General features: G+C 37.6%; 1 protein-coding gene across 1 annotated transcript in view; it reads left to right on the plus strand.

Moving 5' to 3' along the window:
* LOC150075139 (unconventional myosin-Ib-like) overlaps positions 1-13571 on the plus strand; it is a 317137-nt gene that overhangs the window by 201989 nt on the left and 101577 nt on the right. The window contains exon 9 of the mRNA XM_090388377.1: positions 5858-5925. Coding sequence (XP_090244503.1) covers positions 5858-5925 — 68 coding nt within the window. The remainder of the gene's footprint in view (positions 1-5857; positions 5926-13571) is intronic.

The raw sequence follows: 13571 nt of genomic DNA on the forward strand, positions 1-13571 counted from the left end.
GATTAGCGCTTCTAGTTGGATCCTCATTGACAATTGTAAAATTTAATAGGCAGAAATTGTTCATTAGCTCAGATGTGGTGGAAGGTTAACTTACTCATTATCCATCCAGTAGCATCATTAGTTGTTGCAATATCTGGAACTGGCAGAATGCAGATTGCCGCTAAATTACTAGTAACTAGTTACTAGTAAACACACTAGTTACTAGTACTGCTTCATAAAATAAAGAATTGGTAGATGTGACATGCAAAAATTTCAGGTTGGAATCTTTGATGAAGATGGCAACACCACAGCCTCTAGAATGAGATCTTGATGTGAAAAACAATGAAAATCCAGTGGTGGGAACACAGGCTGTTGACTCTTGGTCAGATTCAAGCTATGTTTCTGATGGGCAAATTACACCTATGCTGGACAAAAGGAGTTGTTTGAGGGTTTCAAGCGTATTTCAGAGGCTCTTGACATTTTGATAGAAAACTAAGGAATTGAAAGGGAATTTTTGTAAGTGCTGATCTATCTGTGGATGATTTTTAGATACCTTGACAGATTAGGCCTGGTGGAAATTATATTCTGAATTGGTAGTGATTGAAAAGCAAGGTTATGAGGTGTCACATCAGCATATTTATAAGCAGTAGCTGGGACAAGAAAGAGATTGGAACTGGACATATGATGCACTGATTTTTGACAGTCGACAGATACTAATGCAGTTTCACAATTTGTTGGTCGTGCCGGGGGTGGGGGAGGTATCATTTGTTGGTTTTGCTCACAAGTTGAAGTGAATGGTTTCAGGCCTTTCTGGTCATAAAATGGCCTGATTAGGGTGCCAACTTGCCACACTGTGGATGCAACAGGTCTGAAGGCCCGACTATTGTAAACCACTTTAAGGGAGGAGTAATTCAGCTTTCTTGAGTAAATTTGCTGATACTCTGATATACAGTTCTTGACTCATTGCCGTCTCAATATCCTCAGCTGTTGTCAGTGGACCAAGTCGGTAAATATAAAGGCTTCTGTAATGAGAAGTGGGAAGCTTGTTTATTGGTCTCAGAATAGAGGATGTGGAGATGCCAGTTCTAATTTGAAAATTTTCCTTGATATTAGCAGGGTGACTCTTGCTTTGAGAAGGTGACCTGCAAGAATGAGGGTTCTGATTAGCTGGTGATTGAGGAGATGAAACAGGCACAGGTAGCTATGATTTCAGCCCAAGATAGTTTGTTCATGACAGGTGAGCAATGGCTGCCTGGACTTTTCAGCATCAGATTGTTGTGCAGATTTTTTTTCCATGAAGGTAAACATGTTGCTTGACAAAGTACTTTCAGATGGAAGCACAGATGGTAAAACTGAGGTTAGTTTTGGAGATAGGTTGCTAATTTGATGTGCGATCCCCAGGTGGGCCACCACTTGGGGATCGCAAGTGGTGGCCCACTTGGGGATCAGCAGCATTACATGAATTCGTGATTGAGACTTCTCTGATTGCTAAATTAGGGAATTGAGGTTCACCTGAAAGGTGATTGACTCCCTGAGTATTTCGGTGACATTCAAATTCAGCAGAATTTGACAGATCAAAATATTTAGCTCTGCTGATTGGGCAGTGAATTGAGCGTTGATTCTGTTAACTGATTCATTTTGTTTGGAAGACATGAGTTTTAAAACATCCAGGTTTGATTTGCATATTAGCATACAGATCATTAAGAATAGACATCAGTTTATCAGTTAACACAGGTAAGAAATTGCCTTGCAACTCATCTGCGACAGATTTACTTATTGACTCATTCTGGATTTCTGGATATGTGTTGTCTTGCACGGACAGTGCGGCCATTGACAACATTTCTGGCAATGAGATATCAATTAGGATTATAGCATTGTTAGTGCTCTGGGCCCAGGAAACAACCAATTTGTCATAACACACAACGGTTCCAACAAGCTTTGAGAAGAAAAAATTATCTCACCCCTGGAAGGCCCCAGTGTTTTGCTATTGATTAACATGAGTGCTTGCTTCAATCATGACAGTTGCTGATAGTATCTGCAGTGAGGGTCAATTTAGCATTATTACTATTATTTGAAATTGCATCTGATGGAACATCATTTGGCAACGGTTGTTTGTTGAGCCTGTTATTTACATCAGTATTTTCGTTCACAGTGCTACATTCAGATAGACTGCTAATAAATGTGTCCACTTCTTGCAGTTTAATTTTCTTTCCATACACATTGCAATTTAAAGCATGATTGTTCTGAGATCTACTGATTAAATTACACATTGTGGTAACTTGTTTGCTGAATTTTTCTTTCCATTGATTTCCTTTTTCAGTGATTATGAGTTCTTTCTGAGTCCTTGATATCTTCCAGATTTGCTGTTTAAAAGATCCTGGTTGGTAATGACTATATCTACAGAGTGTCCAAAAAGTTTGGAACCAATGGGATTTACACTACATATGCTTACTCTCATTTACAATATGTGTTCAATGTGTCCACCCTGATTCTCCACATATTTTCTTAGCCAATGTACCATGTTTGTTTGGATTCTTCTCAGCATATTGGGATCGACAGCAGCACAAGCCTTGGTAATTCTTTCCTAAGATGACAAAGATCTCGGATTTTTGCAGCATACACCTGTGCCTTCAGGAATCCCCAAAATGCAAAGTCCAGTGGGTTAAAGTCAGGTGGTTGTGGTGCCCACTCCACTGATCCTCTCCTCCCAATCCATCGATGAGGAAACATGTCATCGAGCTAGAAAAACAAGAAAAACATATTTTTACCATTGGTTCCAGACTTTTCGGACACTCTGTAGTTTGTTTTGTAACTCATTTATATGAGATTTCAAGTTTTGATGATTTTTGTTGCTTCGATTTATTGAAGCTTTCTGTTCTGAAAATATCTTATTAACTAACTGCAGAGTGTCTGTACAAATGCCATCTTGTACATTGGTTTTGGGTGCAAGGATTTCTTTCTCTGATTCCTCAAAAGAAACTTTTTTATCTCAGAAATCATCAATAATCTTAGAGAGAACCTCTCTTCATTTTTCTTCTGATTTTTTCCCAGTTTGGTTTATCTCTGTTACGGTACATTCAGTGCAAATCCATTCATTTTTATCTTGCTTCATTATCGTAAATATTTTATATGATATTGTGGCACATTTGAGACAATATTCCATTTTGCAGTTTATACAGAATAATGTAATTTTTAACCTGATTTTTGCAGCTCTGGCATGTCTCTGTTCACCTCATCTTCGGTTTTGACTAATTCTTACTTTTTTTTTTCAGAAATTCCAACACGATGGGGTTCGGTTTTCGTTATTCTTCTAAGACAATTCCTGCATAACAATCACACTAAGCCCTGTCTCCCAGTTTCTTTAACTTTAACATTTATGATGTTGTTTGTGACAGTCTAATATGTTGAGCCAAAGAAACAATGGTCTGCATATAGTAATGTTTATGGTTCTAGTCCTTTGTGAGTTCTTCTCAATGACCTTGAAGTAGGAACTTAACGACTTCCATTCAAAGGTCTTCGTGATTGCTGCATATAAGCTTGATTGATTTACCACATTAAAGCTTGTGTAGCATTAAAAATTAGAAATAAAAAGTTAACTTCATTGCAGAAAAGACATGTTCATCAGAAAGTCCACTGATTTCTGAATATGGATGTACGATATCTCCATACTTTGACAAAAAAACACAAAAATTTTTGATTTGAACATAAAGCACTGAAAACACACAACAACATGCAACCAGCGCACAAGCACATCTTTAGCTATAATTATGGAAGCATCCTTGGATTCAGGGTAGGTTTCAGGGATTACTTCCCTATAAATTAGAGATATGCAATGTCGCCCCTATTCACAAAGGTGAATCAGTGGTTAAAGTGAGTGATTACAAACCTGTAAGCTTGACTGCTGTTCCAGAGAAAATGTTGGACACAGATTTAAAGAAGTAATGCACGATCATCTTGAGTTGAATGCAATTATGTGGAAATTACAGCTTGGATTTCTTAGGGAGAGATCTTATCTTACCAGTCTGATTAGCCACTATGATGCAGTAACAAAGAATTGGATGCAAAAACTACTTTGACATAATATACTTTGATTTCAGTAAAGCTTTTGATACTGTTCCATATGAAAGACTGCTGTACAAATTGGAGCAGTGCAGCAAGAGGAATGGTTGAGTAGCAGACGACAGATTGTTTATTAATGACTGCTCTTCTTGGACTAATGTAATTTGTGGAGTCTCTCAGAGTTGAATGCTGTCTACTTTATTGTTTTTGATTTTTATTAAAGAAACTGATGAACTCATATCTGGATTATGCCTTCATCAGTTTAACTTAATGTTTGTAGATGATACAATTGTTGACAGGTTGGTTAACAACAGGAATTGGGGTATATTACTACGACAACACCTCAGGATAAATGCAAGGAACTGCTTATATGTGGCAGTAATCCCTGAATAGCAAAATATCTGTGAGTAGCTATACAGTCCAACATGAAATTCTCTTAGTAGTTCAGAGAGACTGTTAGGACAGGTCATGATGTTTTATCGTGACATATAGGAACTTTGCCAGCAGAGACAAGGAAGTGATTATCCAGTAAATAAGGCAATGCTTAGACTACATCTTCATTACTGCATACAGATCTTTAAGCTTCATTTTAAGAATGATGTGGAATGGATGTAGAGAAGAGTAACAAGATTAGTCAGGGGCATGTAAGGTACTCTTACCATGAAACACTTCATTCATTTCTGAAAATAACAGCATCTGGAACTGGGCACCTGTGAGGAGATCCGATCAAAGTGTTTAAAGCATTAAATGGATTGAGTAAGCTGAATTCTGATAGTAACTTTGCTCTTACTTGGACTATACACATAAGGGGAACATCAATTTAAATTGAAAAAGGGTTGGTTGCAAGATTGATATGAGAAATTTTGCATTCAATGAGAGAGAGTAATTGATTGCTGGAACAAAATTCCATGTGGAGAATTGGTTAGTTTGAATAAATTTAAAGACAATTAAATAAATTATTGAGTTGCAGAGACAGAGTGGTTATTTTTGTTTTTTGCTGTTGTATAATATTGCTTCCTTGCATCATTTGCTACTACTAATATTACTGAAGTTACATGAAAAAATAGTTGTTAGTTAATTATGATTTGATGGCAGGGAGCACAGTAGCAAAAACAGTTCTTTCCAGTGAGCAAGTTTTGTTTTCAATAGGACATTTTCCTGACAAACTGGTCCCAGAAAATTTTCCTATTTTTTTTCCCCATAGTTCGACTCCCTTGAAAAAGAGTGATTCTTGATTTTGATTATTCAAAGCCACATTTGACAGTGTTTACCTTCAGCAAGAGTCCATGCTTTAAGGGGCCCAGCACTTTATCTCATGTTAAGAATAGAGTTTTGTTTGTAATTCTTGAAATAATTATTAAACATTGGTATATTTATAGTATTTACAGTACTAAAAATAAGTCCAGAAAATTAATTATAAATTACAGGAATAATTTTATTTGATATTTTTAAGGGCTCCCACAAACTATTTTCACCTGGAACTTGCATACCTTTATCCATACTTTTTTATGCACTCTGTGTAATTTCTAAATAAAACTTATCTAATAAAAAAATTTTAAATAATTGCAAAATAGGAATATTTCTTTATTTTTCTCTGAATTTCTGAAGGATAGTTTTCTGATCAGAATCTGAAACCGATCATTGACTCAATAAATTTGAATTTCTTTAAGTGTTGGTTTAACTTGCATTTTATATGAAACACTGTGGTATAGAGTGCTGAATTAAATTTAAATTACTTGCAATTGAGATCAGAAATGCATTCATTAAAATTTTCCATAAAAACTTTTGTTTTCTCTCATCACAAACATTTATATTACAGCCAAATGAATTGAAGCAACCAATGATTTTTGAAATGGCTCTAGTTCAGCATCAGGTGCGATACCTTGGGTAAGTATATAGTGTGGTGTATATTAAAACTAGCCACATAACATTCACATACAATTTAAATTAATTACTTATAGTAGTATGATGAGCAGCAAAAAGAAGTGTATGCATGATTTGGTTTGAAGAAAGCACTCTAATGAATCTGTTTTGAATGAATTAATAATTTTTTGAAATTAATCATTACTAATTTTTATTTAACAGATAGAAGTTTTAATAAATTTAAAATCTCATTGAGTGGTTAAGTGCCTTCACTGTATGAGATTGTTGCATTTGGTTTTCTTAAATGATATGTACAGACTGAAGTTGTACCCTATTAGTACAATTAAGTTTATTAAAAAAAGAATAAACTAATGTAGTGACTGGAGGGGAGGGGGAGAGAGAGAGAGAGAGAGAGAGAGAGAATAAAAAAATTTCCCATTAAATCAAATCATAATACATGGGCATTCATAATTCAACTTTGATTACAGTCATTGATAACAAAATTTGGCCCAAAGGAAATTTTTAGGCAAGGTTCATTTGACAAACAAAGATACTCTGTTGCCTTTCATAAAAATGATGTCTGAAACATGCAACTTAAATTTACTTTAATCTTTTTAATTCCATCAACAGTAAGCAAGCTTGTGATATTCAGCTAAGGAATCTCATTAGCTCTGCTAGGATAGACAAGAACCACGCTTTACAAATTTCATATTCAAAACACTTTGTTAGCTTTAGAGCTAATAATGTTTCCTCAGAAGTTTGCAACCATTATAAAGCAGTTCTACATGTCAAATGGTAGTCGAGCATTATGGTCTTTTGCCAAAGCCATTTGCCGCAACTTTTGTCCATGTTTATTGCCGCATCTTTTACAGCCTGTTGGTTCTATTTTCACCTCAGTCAGTAATTACAGACCTGTTAGTTTAATGTCTGTTCCAGAGAAAATCTCTCAAGCAGTGTGCAGAGGTCTCACTGTCTGTGCAAAATGCGGGTCATGAGAACATACACAAAAAGACTGTACAGCACAAAATTCAAGATGCCCCAACTGCAAAGGAAAACATAATGCCTACTCGAAAAAATGCAAGGAGTGGAAGAGAGAAAAGAGAATACAGAAATATAAAGTGGAAAACAATGTAACATATCAAGAAGCTAAAAGAACAATACAACCACAAAGAACAAATAGACCACCTTATGCACATGTAATACAAACTTATAAAACAATAGAAACACAGACAGAAGTAATGATCCCACCAAAAAAATCCATTTCAAATTGGGCGCATTCACTGCTCATAAAACCAAAACCAAAATTAAAAGCAGAACAGGCAGTAAACACGCCCATTACAATACCACCAACTAGAGAAACCACTAAATCCACAAAACAAGGTAGAACCACTGACATAAATGGGAATAAAATGGACGACATGGAAATAGAAGAAAAGACAGAAGAAACAATACTAGAAATTTTTGCAGAAGAGATGTATACCGGAAAGTCATATTTCCTTAAAAAATGAAGACAAAAAACAGAGAATCCTAAGACAACAACCTCAAGAAAACAAGCTGAAAATACTAACAGAACCAAATAATGAATACATTTTTACACTGGAACTATAGAGGATTCCGCAGCAATTTTGAAGATATCCATGATCTCCTATCACAGTACAATCCAATTAGTCTATGTTTGCAAGAAACATATCTTAAACCTCAGAATAAAATAACACTAAAAGATTACAATATATACAGAAAGGACAGGATTACCAACAGTGCAGCACATGGTGGAGTAGCAATCTTAGTAAATTCCAGTATACCTACCCAACAGGTTCCCTTGCAGACTAATCTAGAGGTCATAGCAGTACACATTGCAGTAAACTTTCATGTAACAGTCACCTCCGTGTACCTGCCACCAAACCAAGATATAAGTTATACAGAACTAGAAGATCTGATAGTCCACCTACCCCCTCCTTTATGTATCATGGGAGATATGAATGGCCATCATCCTCTATGGGGAAATGTAAACATAGATAAAAGAGGTAAATTCTAGAAAAACTACTGCTCAACCTAACACTCTTAAATGATAGGACACCCACATATATACGTCTATCCACAGGAACTAGCACAGCAATAGACCTTTCTATATGCACTCCATCATTATACCCTCTACTGGAGTGGGCAGTTCACAATGATCCACTAGGTAGTGATCATTTTCCAGTAAAGATTACTTTAAACTTTACGAGTCTGCTGACGAGGCTACTAGAGATGGTCGTGTTCCAAGCCGCTAAGTGGATTTTTCTTATTTATTGATTTGAAATTATTGTTTTTCTAAAACTTTTGATTTAAATTTAGTAGTATAACATTATTTTGTGATTTTCTGATTAACTTGGTGTATTTATTCTTTACTCGGCCTTGTAATTGCATAAAAATATCGGTAAAGGTTTCCACGTGTTTCGACTCCGTTACCGTTCGTAATTTTCCCGCCATTGTGATACGATAGTTGTATGCCGTACTAGATAGCGTTAGTTGAACTTCGTTAGCAGTTAAATTGTATGTTTAAATAAATACATATAACGACTTAGATTACAAACGTAATATAATTAATTATATTTAACATAATTAATAACATAACATAATTAATTATAATTAATTAATAAATTAATAGAATCATGACTCAAACCAGAGCACCAAAGCAAAAGGCTCAAGCTAATGGAAGCGCTGTGGCTCAGAGCAGAACTGAGGGGGGGCAGTTGTCCTCTGACTCACAGCCTTATAAAATGCACTGTTTGCTTGATGTTTGCAGAGCAATTGGGTACGGGACATGATACTGCCAAGGGGGATGTCTTTGTGTGTGTGCGCGATGCAAGGAGTGTATCGATATCAGGCAACAACTCGGCGTTCTTGTGGGCCTATATGAGAGCTTGAAGGACAGGGTGGATGCCCTCGAAGAAACTAAATTGAGGGGCCCATCAAGCTCTCAGCTGCCCACATCAACGCCAGAACTTGCACTTGGGCATCGCGTGACACAGAGACAACCCCCAAGGCAGAATGCGCTGGTCCCGAAGGAACTAGTAGTTGTTGGTGACTCTATTGTCAGGGAAACGGGGAACATGCTTTGTAAAAAAGATAGGTGGAACAGGACCAGGGTATGTCTGCCAGGGGCAAAGGTTGATGACGTTGTAGAGCGAATATCATCTTTTAAGGGCACAAAAGGTGATATAGTTGTACACGTTGGCACTAATAATATTAAGAGTAGGAGACCGGCAGAATTACTTAACAAGCACAGGTCACTGTTGAACAAAAGCCGAGAATTAGGGTTGAATTTGAAAGTGTCTGCAATTCTGCCCAGACACGATAGGAGGGAGTATATGATGAGAGCCTTGTCGATCAATTCGGCCCTGGAAAGATTGTGCAAGGCTCAAGGGGTAGAATTTTTTTCAGCCTGGACTGTACTTGTTAACAGGAGAGATTGCTTCTACAGGGATGGGATACACTTAAATAGAAAGGGTGCAAGAATATTTGCTGATGCTGTCGAGGCAGTGTTAGGTGGGTCGGAAAACTGCTAGCTTGGGGGGAGACAAAGACCAATAGATTGACAGTAGCCACTGGCAGAGGTGAAAGAGATTCTTGCACTACTTCTATTAGAATGAGCAGAAGCCTGAAAAACAAGATGCATGGTATTTCAGAGACTGCTGGGAGCCATTGCGGTACAAGTAAACACATGGGTTGTGTTAGGGTATCTAAGAATAGAAACAGGTGCAGGTATACTTGCGTGTACACCAATGCTAGGAGTTTAGTAAATAAATTTGATGAATTTGAGGTATTGCTCAAAACATCAAAGGCAGATATTGTTGGGATATCAGAGATGTGGTGTCACACAGATATAAGGGATGCAGAACTGGAATTTGGGGAGTACAACGTCTACAGAAAGGATAGACAGGATAGGAAGGGGGGAGGGGTTATGCTATTAGTTAAGAAACACATAAAAACCAAGGAAGTGAAGCCAGTCGACATCGCTGGACAGTGCAGTGTTGAGTCAGTTTGGTGTGACATAAGCATTGGGAGATCAAAATTGAGAGTAGGAGTGTGCTATAGGCCTAATGACTCTGATGAGTATAATAAGGAACTGTACAGGGAAATAGAGTGGGCCAGTAAATCAGAGAGTCTTATAATGGGAGATTTTAATTTCCCAGATATTGACTGGAATTTGGGGGCTGGTTACTCACGCACTAGCAGAGCTTTTGTGGATTTATTGGATGATTGTTTTCTACATCAGCATGTTCGGGAGGCAACTAGAGGGAGTAATACTCTTGATTTGATTATCAGCAGTGATTCTTCATGCATTAAGAATCTGCAGATAAATGAACCACTAGGTGGCAGTGATCACAGTGTGCTGAAGTGGGATTTACTCAAAGAGGTAACTACCATTAGGGGTAAAGGGAAGGGTTATTGCTTCTGTAAAGGCGACTACGATGGACTGAGACAGTATTTAAATTCTATACAGTGGGACCAACTGATGATGTTACCAACAGCAAATTCAAAATGGGAAGCATTCAAAGAACTTATCTTGGAAGCTACTAGGCTTTACATACCAACTAAGAAATATTGTTCAAGGTTTAGGCCAAAATGGATGTCAGATGAACTAATGAGGCATATGGCAGAGAAGAAAAATGCATGGGATACTTACAAATTAACACATGACACAGAAGCCTATGATAGATACAAGTTGATATGCAACCAAGTTACAAAGGAGGTTAGGCAGGCGAAGGCAGATTACGAGAAATCCTTGGCAAGGGATGCAAAGAAAAACAGCAAAGAGTTCTTTACTTATGTAAACTCTAGAAGGAAGGGGATGAATCAGATTGCTCCACTTGATATTGATGGGTCAACTGTTGATGATCCTGCTCAGGTAGCTAACAAACTAAATGAATATTTTGCATCGACATTCACACATGAGGAGTTATTCAGCAAAGGGAATGCCAGAGGTGTATTCAACTCTAGCAGTAAGCTACAGAATCTTGAAATAACTGGGAGTAAAGTGGAGGAGAAACTGTTGAAGATAAACACAAGAAAGGCACCCGGGGTGGATGGGATCTATCCAGTTATATTAAAGGAGGCAGCAAAAGAAATAAGCAAACCCTTAGCCATAATTATGAGAGCTTCCTTGGACTCAGGGGAGGTACCCATAGACTGGAAATGTGCAAATGTGACCCCAATTCACAAAGGAGGATCAAAGGCTGACACAAGTAATTATAGACCTGTGAGCTTAACTTCTGTTCCAGGAAAATTAATGGAGGCACTAGTTAAAGAAGCACTGCAGGATCATTTAGACAAGATTTCAGCTATAGCTCGGACACAGCATGGTTTTGTTAAGGGGAAGTCTTGCCTGACCAACTTGATTGGATACTATGATGCAGTCACAAAAGAACTGGATGCAGGGAATAACTTTGATATTATATACTTGGATCTTAGAAAGGCTTTTGATACTGTTGCACATGGAAGACTGCTACACAAATTGGAGCAGTGTGACATTGGAGGCAAATTGCTGCTATGGATAAAGGGGTGGTGGAGGGGGAGAAGACAGAGAGTGGTAATCAATGGACACTGCTCATCGTGGACTAATGTTATTAGTGAAGTCCCTCGGGGGTTCAGTATTGGGTCCATTATTGTTTTCTGTATTTATAAATGATATTGATGATGGTATATCAAGCTTAATGTTCAAGTTTGCAGATGATACAAAGGTTGGCAGGGTTGTCAAGGACACTACTGACACTATGCTGCTGCAACAGGATCTGGAAAGGTTGAGCAGATGGGCTGAGAGGTGGCAAATGAAGTTTAACATTGACAAATGTAAAGTACTACACATGGGAAACAGCAACCCCAGAGCAACGTATCAACTCTGTGGTACTACACTGACAGTGGTGGAGAATGAAAGGGACTTGGGGGTGATTGTGCAGGCAGATATGAAGTTCTCTGACAGTGCAGACGGGCTGCAAGAGTAGCTCATGGAGTATTGTCAATGATATACAGGAATTTTTCCAGCAGGGATAAGGAGGTGATTATTCCATTGTATAAGGCAATGGTCAGGCCACACCTAGAGTACTGTATATAGGTCTTTAGGCCTCATTTCAAGAAGGGTGTAGAGCTGCTGGAACGAGTACAGAGAAGGGCAACAAGATTAGTGAATGGAACAAAGGGGTGCTCTTACGAAAAAAAGGCTTAAGTTTTGCAAATTACAGTGTCTGGAGACTAGGCACCAGCGAGGTGATCTGATAGAGGTGTATAAAGCCTTGAATGGTTTGAGCATGCTCAATGCTGATGGGATTCTTCCTCTAGCTCAGAATAATCACCTGAGAGGGCATAAATTCAAATTGAGGAAAGACAGATGTAGGATAGACGTGCGGAAATTTGCCTTTAGCCAGCGGGTGGTTGGTTGGTGGAACAGACTGCCATCCCTTGTGGTGGAGGTTGATAGCCTAAATAAGTTTAAGGCTCAGCTGGACAGGTATTTTGAACGAACAGAGGGGTGAAGTGGAAGTGGGTTTTTTTTTTTTTTTTTTTTTTGGCTGATGCTGCATAAGCTTGCTTTCTTGCATCAAATGCCTCTACTAATGCTAATGCTAAACGAACCGACCCTTTGTCAACCAGAAAGAACTCCAAAGTGGAGATTAGATAAGGCAAACTCGGCAAGATATAAGCAGCTAGCCATATTAGAAGATCATCAAATGCAACAGGTTTCAATTGCCTCTGCAGTGAAATATGTAACTGATAAACTCCTCCATATTGCAAAACTAACAATATCAAAAACTTCTTCAAAGTTTCCCATACATCCAAAGCTGTGGTGGAATGATGAATGTACTCTAGGAAAAAAGAGAAAATCAAGGCTGTGAATAATTTCCGAAGATACCCTTCCACAACAAACCTGATATAATTCAAAAAGACAAGGGCAAATGTCAGACACATTACTAAGATCAGTAAAAAAGAATCTTGGATTCGTTTTGAATCTACAATTACTAGAAAAACAGACAGCAGAAAGGTTTGGGACAAAATAAACAACAAATACCAAAGAATTTCTCCTCCTTTTATAAAATGGAATGGAAAAGATTTATAGTAAAGCCTGAAGTCATAGCCTCTTGGTAGAATCTTTGAAAAAATATCAAGCAGTAGCTCCTATGAACCAGCTTTCCAAAAACATGAAGCAAATACAGAAACATATAAATTGAATTTCTCCAGTAAAAGTAACGAATTCTATAACCAACCTTTCACTCTCAGAGAGCTTCATAAAGCCATTTCGGAGATGAAGCAAAGTGCAGCAGGTCCCAATGAAATAATATACATGATGGTACAACAATTATATGAGAAATCATTGATATGATATTGTTACTCTTGTTGTATAACAGGATATACCTAGAAAATTCCTTTCTGAATCAATGTTGTCACACAATAGTCTTAGCCTTTCCAAAAACAAAAAATGGTAAATGCCTGACTAATGTGGTTTTTAGAAACCCATAACTTGCCAAATACAGCTCAATGTGGTTTCAGAAAGAACAGGTCCACTTTAGACTTAATGATGAAAGCAGAAAACAACATAAGAAATGCTTTCATAAGAAAACAACATCTAGTGATGATGTGTTCCGATATAGAAAAGGCGTATGACTCTGCATGGAGATATGGAATATTTAGAG

The sequence above is a fragment of the Mastigoproctus giganteus genome, chromosome 14 (assembly GCF_048544385.1).
Source record: "Mastigoproctus giganteus isolate SK-2022 chromosome 14, ASM4854438v1, whole genome shotgun sequence".
Lineage (NCBI taxonomy): Eukaryota > Metazoa > Arthropoda > Arachnida > Uropygi > Thelyphonidae > Mastigoproctus > Mastigoproctus giganteus.